This window comes from Hemiscyllium ocellatum, chromosome 31, assembly GCF_020745735.1.
Source record: "Hemiscyllium ocellatum isolate sHemOce1 chromosome 31, sHemOce1.pat.X.cur, whole genome shotgun sequence".
Lineage (NCBI taxonomy): Eukaryota > Metazoa > Chordata > Chondrichthyes > Orectolobiformes > Hemiscylliidae > Hemiscyllium > Hemiscyllium ocellatum.
The window spans coordinates 12,923,476-12,945,863 of record NC_083431.1 but is presented as its reverse complement, the minus strand read 5'-3'; the positions used below and the strand labels follow the sequence as shown (position 1 = coordinate 12,945,863).

Genomic DNA, 22,388 nt, shown 5'->3' with positions numbered 1-22,388 from the left:
CTTAGTTCCATGAGGGGTGCCCCTATAATCAAATAGGAACCAGGTTATTTTGGTATCTAGTGAAGCTGTAGGATGTTTTCTTTAAGCTTGCCTTCAAAATTTAAACTGCTCTTTCTGCCAGACCACTGGATGATGAATGGTCTTTCTAGACGAATACCATTCAACTTTAGGAAATACTTGGATTCCTTGCTGGTATACAATGGCCCAGTATCTGTGACCAACATTTGCAGGAGTATATGTATTGTAAAATATGTGTATAATTTTTCTACTGTCTCAGTTTTGACAAATGAACTCTACGCACATTCAGCCACTCAGCAGGAACATCCACAATGACTAAGAACGTTTCGCCCATGAAAGGACCAGCATAGTCAATGTGTAACTGAATCCAGGGTTTTCCCAGCCTATCCCACGAATGTGTAAGAGCTGCTAGTGATAATCTTTGTCCTTGTTGGCACTCTCCTGGACACCAGCTTGAGGTTCTCCTACTCCATTTAGGTCCAGTGGGACTCTTTTATTGTCTCAAGTCCACATGCCAGCAACAACTACAATGGCTTGCCAGCCGGATCCTGAAGAAAATTTTCACTATTTGGCCGAGGCTTGCTTTTGTTTTAGGGTTTTGCTGTGAGATGATTCAGAGTCCCTCAGGTTCAGGCCATGTCCTGAGTGAGGCTATGCAATTGCCTTCCCTTAAGTAGTGTTACCCAACCAAGCTCAGTCAGACTGGCGGGGATGTCCACTTTCATTAGCATACCCTGCAACTCTACTTGCCACATTTTCAAATGATAGAGCCAGTTGTAGTGCCTGTTTGAATTCCAGTTGGATTTCAGCTGGTAGGCATTTTTACACGGTTACATCATTAATCCCACATACTAAACCGTCTCGTAGCATCTCATTAAGGATTAAAACCAAAGTTGCATGTCTCTGCCAATCATACTAATTCAGTCAAAAATCCTGATACAGATTCCCAGAATTGCCAAGTAAAACTAATAGCGTCTCAGAATTAGAATGGCTTGGGGTTTTAATACCTCTAAACTAAATGTGTCAATTCTTGAAAGATTTGCATATCTGGTGCCTCAGGGAAAGTTAGGCTCCTAATATCAGAAAAAGCTGGGGGTCCACAAGCTGTCAGGAAAATTATTCATTGCTTTTCATCTGCCCCCATATCATCTGCCTCGAAGGAATAACGCATCCTTTCCACATATTGGGTCCAGTCTTTGATGGCAGGATTGAATGAGGCAAGCTTCTCAAATAACGGCATAATGCCAGAAATGCTTACCTCCAAATCAAAGACAACTCTTGTGAGCAAATTTCTTCTCTCATCACCACTGAAATAATCTGGACCAGAATAACAGCCCCAATCAGGGAACTCATATTCTGTGATTTCCACCTAACTTCCCTCATTATAATCACTACAGTGGCAGGAAGAAAACATTCTTGTGCAACTGGTTAATATTCTGACAAAACAATTACTCAACATGTTCATATTTTTTTTATTTTCCATTGATAATATCACATATTGGTTGAAGGAACCCATGCTATATTAGCAAAGGGATGCAATTACAATTCTCATGTTTATTTTTATATCCCGTGCAAGTTTCCTTTCTGTTTGTAGCTGTTTTGGTCATCCATAGCATATGTCAGGTATAGACAGGATAGATCAAGTGAATCCTTAGAAGAATATAAACAAAGTAGGAGTATACTTAAAAGGGAAGTCAGCAGGGCAAAACGGGGACATGAGATAGCGTTGGCAAATACAATTAAGGAGAATCCAAAGGGTTTTTACAAATATATTAAAGACAAAAGGGTAACTAGAGAGAGAATAGGGCCCCTCAAACATCAATAAGGCTGCCTTTGTGTGGAGCCACAGAAAATGGGGGAGATACTAAATGAATATTTTGCATCAATATTTACTGTGGAAAAGGATATGGAAGATATAGACTGGAGGGAAATAGATGGTGACATCTTGCAAAATGTCCACATTACACAGGAGGAAGTGCTGGATGCCTTGAAACGGTTAAAGGTGGATAAATCCCCAGGACCTGATCAGGTGTATACGAGAACTCTGTGGGAAGCTAGAGAAGTGATTGCTGGGCTCCTTGCTGCGATATTTGTATCATCAATAGTCACAGATGAGGTGCCGGAAGACTGGAAGTTGGCAAACGTGGTGCCACTATTTAAGAAGGGCGGTAAAGACAAGCCAGGGAATTATAGACTAGTGAGCCATGACTTCGGTGGTGGGCAAGTTGTTGGAGGGAATCCTGAGGGACAGGATGTACATGTATTTGGAAAGGCAAGTACTAATTAGGGATAGTCAGCATGGCTTTGTGCGTGGGAAATCATGTCTCACAAACTTGATTGAGTTTTTTGAAGAAGTAACAAGGAAGATTGATGAGGGCAGAGCAGTAGATGTGATCTATATGGTCTTCAGTAAGGCGTTCGACAAGGTTCCCCATGGGAGGCTGGTTAGCAAGGTTAGATCTCATGGAATACAGGGAGAACTAGCCACTTTGATACAGAACGGGCTAAAGGTAGAAGACAGAGGGTGGTGGTGGAGGGTTGTTTTTCAGACTGGAGGCCTGTGACCAGTGGAGAGCCACAAGTATCGGTGGTGGGCCCTCTACTTTTTGTCATTTACATAAATGATTTAGATGCGAGCATAAGAGGTGCAATTAGTAAGTTTGTTGATGACACCAAAATTGGTGATGTTGTGGACAGCGAAGAGGGTTACCTCAGATTACAACAGGATCTGGACCAGATGGGCCAATGGGCTGAGAAGTGGCAGATGGAGTTTAATTCACATAAATGCAAGGTGCTGCATTTTGGGAAAGCAAATCTTAGCAGGACTTATACACTTAATGGTAAGGTCCTAGGGAGTGTTGCTAAACAAAGAGACCTTGGAGTGCAGGTTCATAGTTCCTTGAAAGTGGAGTCGCAGGTAGATAGGATAGTGAAGAAGGCATTCGGTATGTTTTCCTTTGTTGGTCAGAGTATTGAGTACAGGAGTTGGGAGGTCATGTTGCGGCTGTACAGGACATTGGTTGGAATATTGCGTGCAATTCTGGTCTCCTTCCTATCGGAAAGATGTTGTAAAACTTGAAAGGGTTCAGAAAAGATTTACATGGATGTTGCCAGGGTTGGAGGATCTGAGCTGACCAGACTGGGGCTGTTTTCCCTGGAGCGTCAGAGGCTGAGGGGTGACCTTATAGAGGTTTACAAAATTATGAGGGTAAGTAGGCAAAGTCTTTTCCCTGGGGTCAAGGAGTCCTGAACTAGAGGGCATAGGTTTAGGGTGAGTGGGGAACGATATAAAAGAGGCCTAAGTGGCAACTTTTTCACGTAGAGGGTGTATGTGTATGGAATGAGATGCCAGAGGATATGATGGAGGCTGGTACAATTGCAACTTTTAAGAGGCATTTGGATGGGTATATGAATAGGAAGATTTTGGAGGGATATGGGCCAGGTGCTGGCAGGTGGGACTAGATTGGGTTGGGATATCTGGTTGGCATGGACGGGTTGGACCAAAGGGTCTGTTTCCATGCTGTCCATCTCTATGACTCTATTATTGCCCCTCTCCCAATCATCAGGATATCCGTTTTTCTTTACACTTAATCTCTTTAGTTGTCTTTAGCCTTTTTTTGGCAAAGTAGAGCTCATGCCTCAAGGGACAAAAACCGGTTCTGTATCCCCTTAATTTTGTTTTTAATTCCAAAATTATACTTTATTAATTAAAAAATTGCCTCTAAGTACATACAAAGTATTTTCAATCTGTTCTGTACAATCTTTGCAGAGAGAAAGAAAACACAAATGACACGTCAGCATTTCATTCCCGGAGCTATCGTGCACTTACAAAAAACAAAAGGGATTTTTAACCCATACAGCAAAGATAGTTACATATATTTTGAGGCAACAGGGCAGACTTCTCAGAACCAAATATTATACTCTGGCTGAAAGAGCTTAGACTGTGGTCTTTCCACACTGTGCCTTGGCAGCAGCTGTCCCAAGCTTCAGTGTGTCCCTCAGCACGTAACCTTGGGCCTTGGAATATGCCAGTCTGGTACACTCAGTTGATGTAAACTCTTTACACTGGAAGACCAACAGACCAAACAGCGTCTTTTACCAAGTTGATGGTCCTCCAGGCACAGTTTATCTCAGTTTGCATCCCAGGGAACAGCGTGTAGAGCACAGTCTTGCGTCACGGAGCTGCTTGGGACTAACCTTGACAAAAACTACTTCATCACTCTTCAGATCTTCTCTGCAAAGACAGATTCCAGAAAGAGGTGTGTGACAGTCTCTTCCCCTACCCGCACATCCAACTACAGTCATTGAACACTCCGTGATAGTGATACCAGGCCCTTTCTTCACAACACCAAGTTTGTAGATGGCACATTACATTTATCAATTTAATAGATCTGTCCACTTTATGGTGCAGAGTTTGTCTTATCCTATTGAAGTCAGCGTTACTTAGCTGTTGCACCTTTCTTTCTTTCAAACACAAATGACCATATTTGGATTGCTATCAGATAAACATTCAGAGCTTTAGGAATGAGTAATTAATTAGATTTAGTCAACAACCTAAATTGCCATGTCATGTATTAATTCTGAGACACATTATTGCAGAAACCTGCCCTGGATAGAAGAAATTCATTATCTTTCTGATAACTTGTTATGCAATCTAGAACTTATGCAAAAGTTCAACTTACATTAAAACTACTGTGTCTTTGTTACGTGCTTATCTAATCTCTACATTTATATAAACGACTATCTAAAGATATCAAGGAACTGCCACATGTGCCACTAGTTTTAAATCCGTTTCCATGTTATTCTACCCATAACATTGCCATTGTATGCTTTCTCCTTTTCCTTTCTGACTGAAGTGATTTCATATTTAATCACTACGAGTATACTTGTCCACTATACCATTTTCTCAAGCTTTCTTGTAAACTTGAGACCTTAGCACATTTAGTTCCCAGTCCTGAATGTCTTCTAAACACATTTCAGCAACTGTGACCACGTCATAACCTCCAAGTTTATTTTTGTGCCTTACACTCCATGTATTGTATAAAGATCATGATTTTGAGCTAGACTTCCTAACTTGTTCTTCTGCTCTGATATTTTACTCACACATTTCATAATTGTCTCCCTGATTTGAAGTTAGCTTTTTAACTTTCTTTCACCTGTATTTAAATCATTCCTAAAGCACAATTTCTACCACAACAAGTGACAGAGGAAGTAGGTAAGTGAAAGTATATGCATTACTTCATAGCGCAGTACTGATCAAAGACAGACACATGATGGAAGTTTATCCACATAAAATTACGTATTTTAAATTTTAAGCATATTTACATTTGATACATTTGGTAATACAACAATTTTCCAAAGACTCCTGTAACAAACAATATTTATCAGAGGGCTTTTAATGAATTAAAACATCCTAAGATGCTTCATAGAAGCAGTGTCAAACAAAATTAGCCACCAAGTCAAATAGGATATTAGTCTAGATCTTAAGATAACAAATATGCATCAAGTTTCTTTTTACTGCTTCCTTAAGGTCGCCCTTATATCTGCTACACACTTCCTTATTCAACAGATGAATAGGTCACGTGCACTTTCATGATTAATTTCCACCTCTTATTGTTCTCCATTGCATAATCTCTTTTACATTCCCAACCTTCCATTTCCCCAACCTTTAAAGTCACTATTTTTATTAAATTTAGGTATATAGCCAGTTGCCAGACCTCTATCCTTATTAAGACAGCAACAGAGAAAAGACTACCAAATCAATTTCTTTCATTGACTGAATGCTAGTTCAACATTGTTGGGATTACCAAGTCCAGTAGCTAGGAATAGCTTGTCAGGATGGCCGAGTGGTCTAAGGCGCCAGACTTAAGGAGTGTTAGTCCTTGCTCTGCATCTGGCCTTGTGAATTCTGGTCCCTTTCTAGGGGCGTGGATTCAAATCCCACTCCTGACATGTCTCCCAGTAGCTAGGAATGGAACTGATGCAGAATGATTTTCTTGTTCTTTTTCCCTCTTTTCACCTCCACCCAGATGAAACTATGCAAGTGCTCTCCCATGACAAACAGTGATGAGAGTAATAAAAATAGAAAAATGTTGGAAATGACAACCAAGTCCAAACCCTTCAACACAATTGCTACATTTTCTGAACACCAGATACAAGCAACCCTTTTGTGTAATTCTAATATTTTCTCATTTAATTGCAGATTTCAAACAATTTTTAAAAAATATATTCTAATCCATTCACTTGTCAGACCAGTAGAGCTTGGAGGCAAAAGAGACTGGAATCAAAATTTGCTATAGTAACTTCCACTGACTTTACATTTTCCCTAACCCAATCATCTATCATACTAACTGATCATCACTGGCATTGCTCAAGTTTGGTCTTGATAACACAATCATAAAGAATAGTAGGTCGTCTAATATTTCAGCACACTTATTATTCAACTATGGGAAGTAACCCCAATATTATATAGCCTGAAGTCCATTGAGAGTCAACTTAATTGTTGTATTTTCTCAAGACTGGAGCTATTTACCCTCTTATCTGTTGGCTTTTCAAAAGAAATGCTTTGGCTGGTGTTTTCACAAAATACTGCATGCAATTCTGGTCTCCTTCCTATCGGAAGGATGTTGTAAAACTTGAAAGGGTTCAGAAAAGATTTACAAGGATGCCTATTTGCCTATGAGGGGCATGGATAGGGTAAATAGGCAAGGTCTTTTCCCTGGGTGGGGGAGTCCAGATCTAGAGACCATAGGTTTAGAGTGAGACCAGAAAGACATAAAAGAGACCTAAGGGGCAACTTTTTCACACAGAGGGTGGTGCATGTATGGAATGAACTGCCACAGAAAGTGGTGGAGACTGGTACAATAGCAGCATTTAAAAGGCATCTGGATGGGTATATGAATAGGAAGGCTTTGGAGGGATATGGCCAAGTGCTGGCAAATGGGACTAGATTAGGTTAGGATATCTGGTCGGCATGAACAAGTTGGACCAAAGGGTCGGTTTCCATGCCTTGCTTCTCAATGACTCTGACTCGATCTGGAATGCATGTGACACTCTCAAAACAAGCATATAAATAGAACATGTAGCACAGAGGATCACGGAGGCTGTATCCAGAACATACTTTTTCCTCCTTTGTTTCAAAGCATAACATTCATTCTACATCAATCCATGGCCAGCTTAATTTAGTATATAAAATTGAAAAAAGAAAATAAAACATAGATAACCAATTTATTTAATAAGTCATCCGCAATCATGCATTTTAAGCATTCAAAAATGTATATGATATTTTGCCCTAATAAGCTGTTCCATATAAATTTATATGGATCAGAACAGTGATGTGGCAATTTAAATAAAGAGAGAATCAATTTACTAAAAAAGTACATAAAGATGAATTACAATTGTCCACTTTTTAAAAAGGGTCAATATACAACACCTCAATAACAGATTAATTTTAAAAATGTAAATGTGTTACTACTGCCACTATCTTCAAATAGGAAGGTAAGTGAGCCTGATAATACTGATCATGATTTTTCTTTTTTTGTTCCTACAAAATATTTCTCTTAGAGTGATAGAGTAATACAGCATGGAAACAGACCCTCTGGTCCAATCAGTCCATGCTGTCAACTGTCCTAAAATAAGCTAGTCCCACCTGCCTGCACTTGGCCCATATTTCCTATTCATGTATTTATCCAAATGTCTTTTAAACATTGTAACTGAACTCATAGCCACAACTTCCTCTGGAAGTTCATTCCACACATGACCCACTTAAAAAAATGCCCCTCATGACTTTTTTAGATCTTTCTCCTCCCAGATTAAATATTTAACCTCAAGTATTGAAATCCCCCATCCTAAGGGAAGGCTCTTGACTATCCATTTATCCATGCCACTCATCATTTTAAAAGCCTCTGGAAAGTCACCTCTCAACCTCTTCGCTCCAGTGAAAAAGTCCCAGCCTATCCAGCTTCTCTTTACAACTGAAAGCCTCCATGCCTGGCAACATCCTGGTAAATCTTTTCTGAACCCTCTCCAGTTTGAAAATGTCTTTCCAGTACAGGATGAGTAAAACTGGACACAGTATTCCTGAAGAGGCCTCACCAATGTCCTGTACAACCTCTTCATGATGCCCCAACTCATGTACTCAAAAAATCTGAGCAATAAGGCAAGCATGCTAAACATTTTCTTAACCACCTTGTCTACATGTGACACAAAATTTCAAAAGAATTATATACCTGAACCCCTACGTCTCTCTGTTAACTGCCAAAGTCACTACTTTTAACTGAATAAATCCTGCCCTTGTTTTACAAAAATGAAATAACTTTGCATTTCTCCCAATTAAACTCCATCTACCACTCCTCAGCCCCATGGACCCAATTGAATAAACTCTCTTTGTAATCTTAGGTAACCTTCTTAACCGTCCATTATTACCACCAATTTTGAATGTCATCCGCAAACTTACCAACCATGCCTTCGGTATTCTCATCTGAATTATTTATATGAACGACAAACAAAAGTGGACCCAGTACTGATCCCTGTGGAACACTGTTGGTAACAGATCTCCAGTTCAAAGTACAATCCTCCATTACCATTCTCTGTCTCCTGCCATGAAGCCAATTTTTAATCCAACTGGCAAGCTCACCCTGAATCTAACTTTATTAATTAGTCTAACCATGCGGAACCTTATCAAAGACTTCACTAAAGTCCAAGTAAACAAAGTCCACCACTTTGTCCTCAATCTTTTTGGTTGCTTCCTCAAAAATATTAATCAAGTTTGCTAGATACTATTTCCCTGCAATTTCCTGTAAAAAGTGAGGTCTGCAGATGCTGGAGATCAGAGTTGAAAATGTGTTGCTGGTTAAAGCACAGCAGGTTAGGCAGCATCCAAGGAACAGGAAATTCGACGTTTCGGGCCAGAGCCCTTCATCAGGAATGAGGAGAGGGTGCCAGGCAGGCTAAGATAAAAGGTAGGGAGGAGGGACTTGGGGGAGGGGCAATGGAGATGTGATAGATGGAAGGAGGTCAAGGTGAGGGTGATAGGCCGGAGTGGGGTGGGGGCGGAGAGGTCAGGAAGAGGATTGCAGGTTAGGAGGGCGGTGCTGAGTTCAAGGGAATCGACTGAGACAAGGTGGGGGGAGGGGAAATGAGGAAACTGGAGAAATCTGAGTTCCTCCCTAACATCCCACAATGTCCTGGGATACACTAGATCAGGTCCTAGTTTTATCCACCATTGTATTTTCTAAGACCTCCAGCATTTCCTCTTCTGGAGTGTGAACTGTTTTCAAAACATCAATATTTATTTCAGAGTTCTCTAGCCTCCATTTTTTTCACCACAGTAAAAACTGACAAAATATTCATTTAATGTCTCTTCATCTCCTGAGGTTCAACACAAGGATGATACCTTTGAACTTTAATGAGCCCTCTCTCTCTCTTACTGCTTAATGTACTTGTAGAGCCCTTCTGTTCTAACACATACTTTTCAGGAAATGAGAAAAAAAAGGGTGGATCCAGACTTAAGCCAAGTACAAAAAGCATTTTTCCTCTTTTTTTTAATATTTGTGTGCTAACATAAACATTCATAATGGAGCAGAATGTATTAATGCTAAACTATTACAGATAGACATATCTATCATCACAGATCTGCAACATGTACATGTCAAATTTCTTTGGCTCGTTCTCAATTTTAGTTCCATCAGCGCAGTCTTTAAAAGTGGCTGTTGGCCTGCTGGGTTCTCAGTCTGGGGAGCTGGACTGTACAGGGAATTGGATTGTGCATGTTGGGAAGAGCTCAACAGGCTGCCAATTTCCAAAATGAGCAATGTGGAAAGCCTGCCTGGGGATGCCAGCACTGCGTTCAAAATTTAAAAGTAAAGATTAAAACAGAAAACATCCCTCCTACTCACACTTCCTCACTCATCCATGCCAATATATGCCCCTGCATTCACTCCCCATGGCTCCTCATAACTCCCATGCCATTCTATGACCATCCATACAACACCATGACACTTTATACCCTCTGTGTCATCCAATTCCTATGGTCCCGCATACTCATATGCCTCCATTTATCCATACACCCATTTAATTGGACATTTATAGCCCCTATATCAACAGTACCAATCATATTGCCCATCCACTGTCATTTGTCCTTCCCACACCATCTCACTTATCACCCAGTATGAGCATTAATCAGGAGCCATCTTGACGCATCACTATTGAAAAAGGTCACTCATTACTGCAAAACAAATGATCAATAAATGAAATTGTACCAACAAACCCCCTTTGTACAAAATAGTTCACTCAAGTACTCAATATCATATGTCAACAAATATTTCAAGGAATAAGCTGTTGTAACTGTCCATCAATAGGCACCCCATTGCAAAAATTATAGTTTGGGAAATCAGTCATCCAGCACAAATCCTAGAATGGATTTTTTGAGAAGATTTATATTTTTGAGAAGATTTATAGCTCAGGTTGATGATAAGTCTGTAAGGTTTGAAAAAAACATTCAAGCTCAGTGAGCTAACTTACAGACTTATGGTTTTATATGGACAAGCGCTCAAACAGCTAACTTTTTTTTAACTCACACTTTTTGGACAGTTACTCATTTGTTTGAGCAATGTTATGCATTTTTTAATGCAAAAGTACCTTAAATCTCAAAAGGAGGAAAATGTAAAACAAAACATTGTTTCAGTCCTCATCCCTCAATTCCCTTCAGCCCCACAGTTCCTGTGAAGCCTAATGTCCTCTACCAATAGCCCAGGATTCTTCTTGCCACCCTTTGCTCCACATCTGCCTATTCATTGATTATTCATCAGCACCTAGACACATTAGAGATAAACTATAGTTCTAGTACGGCAGTATCAATACTAATAGAGTAAAGCTCACTCACTCATAGGCATGTTGACCATTCGGATGGTTCTAAGGGTTCTCCACAATTAACAGTTTGAAATAGAACCTGACACCATCCTACCTCCTTCCACAAAAAGAATTCTTGACACCCATGACTCCAAAGCACCCTGGAACCATGCCCTAACTCAGGTACCATGAATATCCAAAAGAAACACACTGAGAAGAGAGTCATAGAGATATACAGCATAGAAACAGACCCTTCGGTCCAACTCGTCCATGCTGACCAGATATCCTAAATAAATTTAGTCCCATTTGCCAGCATTTCACCCATATCGCTTTAAACCCTTTCTCTTCATATACCCATCCAGATGCCTTTTGAATATTGTAATTGTTCCAGCCTCTACCACTTCCTCGGGCAGCTCATTCTGTACATGCACCACCCTCTGTATGAAAAGGTTGCCCTTTAGGTCCTTCTTAAATCTTTTCCCGCTCACTTTAAATCTGTGCCCTCTAGTTTTGGATTCCCTCACCCCGGGGAAGAGGCTTTGTCTATTTACCCTATTCATGCCCGTCATGATTTTATAAACCTCTAAGGTCACCCCTCAGCCTCCGTTGCTCCAGGAAAAACAGCCCTAGTCTATTCAGTCTCTCCCTACACCTCAAACCCTCCAAACCTGGTAACATCCTTGTGAATCTTTTCTGAACCCTTTCAAGTTTCATAACGTCCTTCCTATAACAAGGAGACCATAATTGCACGCAATTTTCCATTAGTCGCCTAACCAATGTCTTGTACAGTGGCAACAGGGTCGCCCAACTCCTATACTCAATGCACTGACCAATAAAGCCAAGCATACCAAACCCCTTCTTCACTATTCTATCAACCCAAGGCACAAATTTCATGGAACTATAAACCTCACTCCAATGTTTCCTAATCCAGTAACACTCCCCAGAACCTTACCATTAAGCATACAAGACCTGCCCTGATTTGCCCTTCCAAAATGCAGCACCTCACATTCACCTAAATGAAACTCTACTTGACACTCCTCGGCCCACTGGCCCATCTATCAAGATCCCCTTCTACTCGGAGGTAACCCTCTTCAGTGTCACTACACCTCCAATTTTGGTGTCATCTGAAAACTTACCAAGCATACCTCTTATGCTTACATCCAAATAATTTATATCAATGACGAGAAGCAGTTAACCCAGCACGGATCCTTGTGGCACAGACCTCCAGGCTGAAAAGCAATCCTCCACCACCAGCCTCCGTCTTCTACCTTCAAGCCAGTTCTGTATCATTCAATTGTTGCTGTCTATACCTGACATATGCTTCCTTCTTTTTCTTGATCAAAATCTCAATTTCTCTCGTCATCCAGCATTCCCTACATCAACCAGCATTGCCCTTCACCCAGACAGGAACATGCTTTCTGTGACTCTCATTATCTCATTTTTGAAGGCTTCCCATTTTCCATCTGTCCCTTTACCTGTGAACATCTGCCCCCAATCACCTTTTGACAGTTCTTGCCCAACACCATCAAAATTGGCCTTCCTCCAATTTAGAACTTCAACTTTTAGATCTGGTCTATCCTTTCCCAGCACTAATTTAAAACCAAAAGAATTATGGTCACTGGCCCCAAAGTGTTCCCTCACTGATACCTGCCTTAATTCCCACAAGTAGGTCAAGTTTTGCAGCTTCTCTAGTATGTACATCCACATATTGAATCAGAAAATGTTACTGTACACACTTAATTCCTCTCCACCCAAGCCCTTAACACTATGGCAATCCCCATCTACATTTGGAAAATGAAAACCCCTATCATAGCCACCCTATTATTCTTATAGATAACAGATGTCCTTACAAATTTGTTTATCAATTCCTCTCTGATTATTTGGGGGGGGGGGGGTGTTCTATGGTACAATCCCAATTAGCTGATCATCCCTTTCCTATTTCTCAGTTCCAGCCTGGATGAATTCCAGGAATATCCTCCTCAAATACAGCCGTAATGTTATCCCTAATCAAAAACACCACTTCCCCTCTTCATTTCGATCTGTGTTAGGGAATTCTGTAGTCTGAGGTATAGACAGAGGTTTCTGTGGCAAGCAGAGGAAAAGCAGAATGGTGTGTTGTTTCCCTGGTGCTAGGATCAAGGATGTCTTAGAGAGAGTGCATAATGTTCTCACGGGGGAGAGGGGCCAGCAAGAGGTCATTGTCCACATTGGAACCAACAATATAGGAAGGGACAAGGTTGAAATTCTGAAGGGAGATTACAGAGAGTTAGGCAGAAATTTAAAAAGGAGGTCCTCAAGGGTAGCAATATCTGGATTACTTCCAGTGCTACAAGCTAGTGAGGGCAGGGATAGAAGGATAGGGCAGACGAATGCATGGCTGAGGAGCTGGTGTGTGGGAGAAGGATTCACATTTTTGAATCATTGGAATCTCTTTTGGGGTAGAAGCGACCTGTACAAGAAGGATGGATTGCACCTAAATTGGAAGGGGACTAATATACTGGCAGGGAAATATGCTAGCACTGCTTGGGAGGATTTGAACTAGTAAAGTAGGGGGAGTGGAACCCAGGGAGATAGTGAGGAAAGAGATCGATCTGAGACGGGTACAGCTGAGAACAGAAGTGAATCAAACAGTCAGGGCAGGCAGGGACAAGGCAGGACTAATAAACTAAAGCGCATTTATTTCAATGCAAGGGCCTAACAGGCAAGGCAAATGAACTCAAGGCATGATTAGGAACATGGGACTGGGACATCATAGCAATTACAGAAACATGGCTCAAATGCTACAGAAAGGATAGAAAGGGAAGCAAGAGAGAAGGGGGAGTGGCATTTTTGATAAGGGATAGCATTACAGCTGTGCTGAGGGAGGATATTCCCAGAAATACATCCAGCGGTTATTTGGGTGGAACTGAGAAATAAGAAAGGGATGATCACCTTATTGGGATTGTATTATAGACCCCCTAATAGTCAGAGGGAAGTTGAGAAACAAACTTGTAAGGAGATCTCAGCTTTCTGTAAGAATAATAGGGTAGTTTTGGTAGGGGAATTTAACTTTCCAAACATCGACTGGGACTGCCATAGTCTTAAGGATTTAGATGGAGAGGAATTTCTTAAGTACATACAAGACAATTTTCTGATTCAGTATGTGGATGTACCTATTAGAGAAGGTGCAAACCTTGACCTACTCTTGGGAAATAAGGCAGGGCAGGTGACTGAGGTATCAGTGGGGGAGCACTTTGGGGCCAGCGACCATAATTCTATTCACTTTAAAATAGTGATGGAAAAGGATAGACTTCTCCAATAGTTCTAAATTGGAGAAAGGCCAATTTTGATGGTATTAGGCAAAAACTTTCAAAAGCTGATTGGGGGCAGATGTTCGCAGGTAAAGGGATGGCTGGAAAATGGGAAGCCTTCAGAAATTAGATAACAAGAATCCAGAGAAAGTATATTCCTGTCTGGGTGAAAGGGAACGCTGGATGACTAAAGTAATTGAGGGTTGGGTTAAGAAAAAGAAGGAAGCAATGTCAGGTATAGACAGGATGGATCGAGTGAATCCTTACAGGAGTATAAAGGACGTAGGAGTATATCTAAGAGGGAAATCAGGAGGGCAAAAAGGGGATATGAGATAACTTTGGCAAATAGAATTAAGGAGAATCCAAAGGGTTGTTACAAATATATTAAGGACAAAAGGGTAATTAAGGAGAAAATAGGGCCCCTCAAAGAACAGCAAGGCGGCTTTTGTGTGGAGCCACAGAAAATGGGGGAGATACTAAATGAATATTTTGTATCAGTATTTACTGTGGAAAAGGATATGGAAGATATAGACTGTAGGGAAATAGCTGGTGATATCTTGCAAAATGTCCAGACTACAGAGGAGGAAGTGCTGGATGTCTTGAATTGGTTAAAAGTGGATAAATCCCCAGGACCTGATCAGGTGTACCCGAGAACTCTGTGGGAAGCTAGAGAAGTGATTGCTGGGCCTCTTGCCGAGAAATTTGTATCATCGATAGTCATAGGTGAAGTGCCGGAAGACTGGCGGTTGGCAAACGTGGTGCCACTATTTAAGAAGGGCGGTAAAGACAAGCCAGAGAACTATAGACCAGTGAGCCTGACCATAGTGGTGGGCACATTGTTGGAGGAAATCCTGAGGGACAGGATGTACATGTACTTGGAAAGGCAAGGACTGATTAGAGATAGTCAACATGGCTTTGTGCCTGTGAAATCATGTCTCACAAACTTGATTGAGTTTTTTGAAGAAGTAACAAAGAGGATTGATGAGGACAGAGCAGTAGATGTGATCTATACTGACGTTCGACAAGGTTCCCCATGGGAGACTGATTAGCAAGGTTAGATCTCATGGAATACAGGGAGAACTAGCCATTTGGATACAGAACTGACTCAAAGGCAGAAGACAGAGGGTGGTGGTGGAGGGTTGTTTTTCAGACTGGAGGCCTGTGATCAGTGGAGTGCCACAAGAATCGGTGCTGGGTCCTCTACTTTTTATCATTTACATAAATGACTTGGATGCGAGCATAAGAGGTATAGTTAGTAAGTTTGTAGATGACACCAAAATTGGAGGTGTAGTGGAGAACAAAGAGGGTTACCTCAGATTACAACAGGATCTGAACCAGATGGGCCAATGGGCTGAGAAATGGCAGATGGAGTTTAATTCAGATAAATGTGAGGTGTTGCATTTTGGGAAAGCAAATCTTAGCAGGACCGATACACTTAATGGTAAGGTCCTAGGGAGTGTTGCTAAACAGAGAGACCTTGGTTCATAGCTCCTTGAAAGTGGAGTCGCAGGTAGATAGGATAGTGAAGAAGGCATTTGGTATGCTTCCCTTTATTGGTCAGGGTATTGAGTACAGGAGTTGGGAGGTCATGTTGCGGCTGTACAGGACATTGGTTAGGCCACTGTTGGAATGTTGTGTGCAATTTTGGTCTCCTTCCTATCGGAAACTTGAAAGGGTTCAGAAAAGATTTACAAGGATGTTGCCAGGGTTGGAGGATTTGAGCTACAGGGAGAGGTTGAACAGGCTGGGGCTTTTTTCCCTGGTGCATCAGAGGCTGAGGGGTGACCTTATAGAGGTTTACAAAATTATGAGGGGCATGGATTGGATAAATAGACAAGGCCTTTTCCCTGGGGTCGGGGAGTCCAGAACCAGAGTGCATAGGTTTAGGGTGAGAGGGGAAGATATAAAAGAGACCTGAGGGGCAATTTTTTCACACAGGGGGTGGTATGTGTATGGAATGAGCTGCCAGAAGATGTGGTGGAGGCTGGTAGAATTGCAACATTTAAGAGGCATTTGGATGGGTATATGAATAGGAAGGGTTTGGAGGGATATGGGCTGAATGCTGGCAGGTGGGACTAGATTGGTTGGGATATCTGGTCGGCATGGACGGGTTGGACCGAAGGGTCTGTTTCTATGCTGTACATCTCTATGACTCTATAGCATCCATAGCCTGGAACATTAACCTGCCAGTCCTGTCCATCCCTGAGCCCCATCTCTGTAACCGCTATGATATCCCAGCACCATAATCCTAACCATTGCCAAGTTCATCAGCCCTACCTGTTAGACCTCTTGCATTGAGATGAAGGCAGTTTAATTTGTCAGTAGACTTGTTATTTACTGATTTAAATCTTCACAATTCGGGTTCCAGACAGTAGGAACTCCAAAAATCTGACTTCAGTGGAGCCAGCTGGTCACTTAAATGGTCAGCTGTCTTTAGGCACCACACATGCTTGAACTACAGCCTGATCCTAATCTGCCCCAGGAAAATTTAAAAAGCACTTGTTTAAGGAGCAGGATTTTGTAATCCCTACAGTCAAGATGCTCTTTGCCTTGGCAAAAATCAGGACTCTGACTACACTTAAGTCCCTCCATGTCCTTTTGTCACCTTTTATACACGTCCTTATAGATTCTAATGTTAAATTTTGTTTGATAATTGTCCTTGAACTCTCTTTAGACATTTTACAACAATGAAAATGCCACTTGAATACACTTTTTTTACTATTATACCCTCTTGATGTAGTAGTGAGCTGAAAATGTGTTGCTGGTTAAAGCACAGCAGGTCAGGCAGCACCCAAGGAACAGGAAATTCGACGTTTCGGGCCAGAGCCCACACAAGATAAAAGGTGTGGGACTCCAAGAAGCATGGGATTGCAGACACCGACAATGGCACATTGCATGAACTTTAGGGCTTTAGTTGACTTATTTGGATAGAAATAGTGTGGAAAGGTATGGGGTAAGAACAGCAAAATTAGCATAAGGTGCAGGTACAATGGGCCAAATGGCCTCCTTCCACCCCATAATAATGTGATGTCGGCCTCAATTACACGTGTGGACAATGATCGATTAGCTCTGAAATTACACAGCAATTTTATGTCTCATGTGTATAGCTTCATAATTCAACATAAGCCACCTCTGCTTTGTGTTGCGTGCTGAAATCTGGATTGCTTAAAGTATACCCATTACAATTCTTTCCAAAATATGTGAAATCATCTGTCATACCATGCTGGTGCAAATGTACAAATATGCATATTGAAAAACAAAGAAAATCTGAGGGTTCGGTATAGAATACACAAAACTTAAGCAGCCCATCCAATCACATTCTCTATTACAACATTTAGTTGGCAAATTGCACACATTGGGCCAAACTTATACTAAAACGTTAAATAAATGTAATACAGTAGGCAAGGCTTCATAATTATACTCAGCATAACGAAACCCAGAGAATGTAATCTACTGTCTTGATCGCCCCCCACCCACCCACCCAACATTGCAACCAATCCCAGCACGTACACAGTCACTCCTCAATTACCGCACGACCAAAAGTATTTTCACGAAAAACTAGCTCATATACAAAAAAAAATTTTAAAACACTATTTGGTACTGATTTACTATACTGCAACTGCTTTTCGGGTCACGTCTATGGCAAAGCAGCGTCTTTTCGAGGTAGTGGCATATTCTTATCACGTTGTCACTAGAATGAGGAGGAGTTGTTCTGCACTATTTTTAGAAACAGCCGCAACACACAACTGTGGAGACTAGTTATTACTTCATTCCCCAATAATGCAGAAAGAATTTTCATACCGTTGCCACCGAGCACCCACAAAACAAAGCATGTCTGCAAAAGAACTTCTGTTACCCAAAGAAACGACCAACACTTAGTGTGAGATCTTGTTTAGTAGTCAACTGGAAAGCACGTTAGATTAAAACATCAAAACAAAAAAAACATCCTTGAACAACCTCAAGAAAATTGCCGAGAACTTCGGAACATGCCCAATCTCTCTCCCCCACCCCACCCCCAAAAAAACACTGTCTCCATTGAAAATACAGCTGCTTACAATTGGCACCCGAGTGCTGCAGTGTTGCGATGGTACATTTCGGGAGAAGTAGGTTATGCTGATCTCATCCTTGTACTGTAGTCAGCGTCTACTTAACATGGGCCTCTGGGTCGGCACCCAGTCTTCCAAAACAGAACATTAAACATTCTTCCAAACGCCAGATAAAAAAATCACCATTATATTCCTAACATGCCTGGAGAAACGGAGTCCAGCCCCTTTTCTTGTTACGAAAAAAGAAAACCCGAAGGCACACTACTATTTGGACAGGTTTAAACATTCCCAAGACGAGTTATGACAGCGGCTTACCAGGATCACTCAACAAAACCAAACTGCTGACACGCTCGTTACAGAGCGACACATATATATGTACACACACAGTTAGACAATCTTTGTGGAGCATCTGTGAATCCTCACGACCCAGGCACAAATAAATTCACTTCTGCAGTAAAAACTGCTAAAAGACGATATCTCTGCTCACCAGCATGTGTTGTTTTTGGGATTATGGGTTAATGTCAGCTGTTGGTCTCAGATGAACACATCCAGCCAAGACTGTGAACAACACAATTAAACGGCTAATCGTGGGTAAACTCCAAATTAACACACGTAACATTTTAAAATTAAGACCTCCTACTACCAGACGAGTTTCGCTTAGTTTTCCACGCACAGAAAGAAAGCATCACGACAATACAAAATTATACACAACTTGGTTAACCGCTCAGTAACAAAAATAATTGCAGCAATTTGCCAAACGGGGAAAAAAAATACAGCGTCCGGATATAAAGGGCGAGGATTTTAACTCAACAGCCTTGTGACAATGTTGTATCTGAAAAGATATTACTGCAACGCACTGGATTTCAGTTTCAATAGCAGCAAATGGTCAAGGTCAGATTTTTAAAAAAAGAAATGAAAGGTCTGGAGGGATATGGGCCAAATGGGAGTAGATCAGTTTGGAACAGCATGGACGAGTTGGACCGAAGCGTCTGTTTCCGTGCTATATAATGCGATGACTGTACACATCTAATCAACAGTGCAGACAGTATACTCCAGTCATGGGTATGCACAGTCCTGTGCTCTGGGAGTTTGCATAATACATGCAGGTGCAAAATATCTGGATTACGACTAATAAGTAAATCCTTCATAAGCACCCATTTTCTAAATGCATTAGAAAAACAGACGGTACTGATTTAAATATAAAAAAAACTACTGCTCAAGTCTGGCTCTCAGAGGCTTCATCTCCCCCATGAGCAACTCCTGCATTGGGGTGGGGGTCTCTGACAGTTTCCTCCCCCTGTATTGCCCCAGTTTGTATGTGCACCAGATTTCTCCTCGTTTCTTTATTTCTTTGAAAGGGCGGGATGTTCATCCCCATCCCTCCCAAAAAAAAACAGAGGACAAGGGATGCAATTTTACCTCCAGCATCCGGATCTCCTGCTGTGTCAAGTCGTTGGAAGCGGAACATTTGGTCCTGAGCCCCTCCAGGCTGGAGATGCTGATGTCGATCATGTCCTGGTTCAGGTCACACTGCTGCAGGGCCTTGTCCGAACTCAGGTCCCCTTCCCCTTCCTCCTCCTCCTCTTCCTCCTCTTCTTCCTCACTCCCCTCTTCCTCAGCAACCGCAGCTTTCTTTATCTTATTGCTGTGACCCTTGCTGTTCTCTTCAGCCATTCCTAAACATTCGGCCTGGTTTAGATTTCTTTTCCTCCCTTCCCCAACCCCAATTTCAGCACAACCGCCACCAAAAAAAAAAGTTTTCCCTCACACAGAAAACATGAAGTTGCAGAAAATACCGATCTATTCAAACGATTGATCGGAACTGCACGTGCAAAAGTAAAAATGCAGCTGTCAAGTTTGTAAACGTCCCTCTCCTGTGTGACAGCAGCCCATCTGAAGCTCCAGACGCCGCTTAATACTATGGATCAGCTTCGTTTATTTTCTTCTCTTCTTCCCCTTCGGCAGAAGAAGAGGAGTGGGGGAGGGGAAAGGGGATGGGCGGTTGCTATAGGACCACGCGCTCCGCCTTCTGGGATTTGTAGTCCCTCCCTCCACCCGGGGCGCAGAGAGGCCGGGGGACAACCGACTGCAATCCCACAGCGCCCCGCGTGCTGCGACGCCTTCTGGGATTTGTAGTTGCTCTCCACCATCGGACCGACGAGACGGTGGGAATGGACTGCAATTCCCGAGGTGCACCGCGCGCAGCGCTGTCATCTGGGATTTGTAGTCACGTCCACGGGCTGAAGGCAATCCAACTACAATTCCCGCCAGGCACCTTGCATCCTTCCCCCCCCTCCACACACAACAGATTCTCTTTTAAAGACAATAACGATTTAAACATGCTGCATGTCTAACCCAAATTAATTCATCACGATTCGTACCTCTACTTGCAGATTTCTTTGATATCACTGGTTTTCTTAAACTAAAGGTTGTGTGCTATAGCTGGACTCTTTTCAAAACATATTGTGAAAACTCACAGTTTATCAATTGCTAAACATTATTGCACTATCATCAAACAATCAAAAGTATAAGAAAAGTTCTCCCTCGATTTGAAGAGTAAACCACAAACCTTCAAGAACAGGATTTTCTTCTGTGCGCCGTGTGACCACAAGTCTCAACAGCACCTGTCAACCACTCAAAATCTCAAAGTGAAATATCCTGCATTAATAAACGTAATAGATTACTTATTGCTTGTACTGCAATGCCTGAATAATTTCAATGACCAATTATTATACCAGCAAAGCACCAACCTTAGATGTTCATAATGTTAGCAATTCAATTATGATGCATGTCTTTCAATATTATAATATTCCTGAAAATATATCAAGCTTTTTATCAAACATATCGATTTACAACACAAAAGCATCAAAACGATACATCAACCAGTTCATGTTGATGTTTATTTTCCATGATAGCAATAGTTCTATTTCCACATTTTATATTTCCTACAATCTGCCATCTGACCTAGTTGACAAGGGTCTGGTTTTCCCCATTCCAAATTAGGACAGAATAAAGGCAAGATGCCAGAAAGATGATGTTGGCAGCCTGCATGTTTGTCTACAAACTCACCCACCTAATTCTGGTAGCTTTCCTAAGGACAGTGGCTGAGGAGGTAGGAAAAGGGAGAGAGGGTGATGGGCAGGAAAGTAAACAAAGAACAGTACCGCACAAGAACAAGCCCCTTGGCCCACCAAGACTACACTGACACATAATACCTTTCTAAACTAAAAACGTTTTACCTCTATGCAGTCCATATTCCTCTATTCCTTGCCTATTCATATATCTGGCAAGATGCCTCTTCAATGTTTTTAGCATATCCGCCCCCACCACCTCCTCTGGCAGCACATTCCAGGTATTTACCACCCTCTATGTAAAAACCTTGCCTCTCACATCTCCTTTAAATTTTACCTTCTTTTACCTTATATCTAAATTCCCTAGAAATTGACATTTCTACTCTGGGGGGAAAAAAAAATCCAACTACCCATTCTATTCATGCTTCTCATAATTTTGTAAACTTTCATCAAGTCGTCCCTCATTCTTCAATGTTCAAGTAAAATCAAGCTAAGTTAGTCCATTCCCTTCTCATTGCTAATACCCTCCAAACCAGGCAATATTCTGATAAAAAGTCTCTGTACCCTCTCCAAAGCCTTCACATCCTCCTTGTAGGGTGACAACCAGAACTGTAAGCAATATTCCAAACGTGATCTAAATAAGTTCTGTAGATGCACCAATCTTTATACATTGTGCCCTGACTGATGAAGGCAAGCATGCCACATGCCTTCTTGACTACCTTATCAAATTGTGTTGCCACTTTCAGGGAACTGTGGACTTGTCCACCTAGATCCCACTGTGTGTTTATGCTAGTAAGGGTGCTGTCATTTACTGTATACCTCCTCCTTCATTAGATCTTCCAAAATGTGTCACCTCCCATTTGTCCAGATTAAACATGATCTGTCATTTCTCTACCCAAGTCTCCAGTCAATCTATATCCTGCTGTGTCCTCTGACAATCCTTATCACTATCCACAGCTTCCCCAATCTTTGTGTCATCTGCAAACTTACTAATCAAGCCACCTACATTCTCTTCCAAACCATTTATGTATATTACAAACAACAGGGGTCCCAACACTGATCCCTGTGCAACATCATTAGACACAGGTCTCCAGTCAGAGAAAGACCCTTCCACT

The 22,388-nt window shown here is 41.6% G+C and overlaps 1 protein-coding gene and 1 non-coding gene across 12 annotated transcripts in view; one reads left to right on the top strand and one right to left on the bottom strand.

The window, feature by feature from the left end:
• The window catches only part of LOC132830290 (kinase suppressor of Ras 1-like), a 205,434-nt gene extending 185,281 nt beyond the window's left edge, over window positions 1-20,153 (bottom strand). For 7 of the 11 annotated variants that reach the window (XM_060847854.1, XM_060847856.1, XM_060847857.1 and 4 more), the window contains exon 1: window positions 19,622-20,153. In XM_060847854.1, the coding sequence (XP_060703837.1) occupies window positions 19,622-19,876 (255 nt within the window). In that variant the 5' untranslated portion in view covers window positions 19,877-20,153. Of the gene's footprint in view, window positions 1-18,211; window positions 18,479-18,689; window positions 18,762-19,621 lie in introns of those variants that run through there. The other 4 variants (XM_060847860.1, XM_060847862.1, XM_060847859.1 and 1 more) reach the window with 3 other exon arrangements.
• trnal-uaa (transfer RNA leucine (anticodon UAA)) lies at window positions 5,851-5,970 on the top strand. Its single transcript has 2 exons — window positions 5,851-5,888; window positions 5,925-5,970. It is a non-coding gene; the product is annotated as a tRNA-Leu (tRNA).
• Window positions 20,154-22,388: the final 2,235 nt, after the last annotated feature.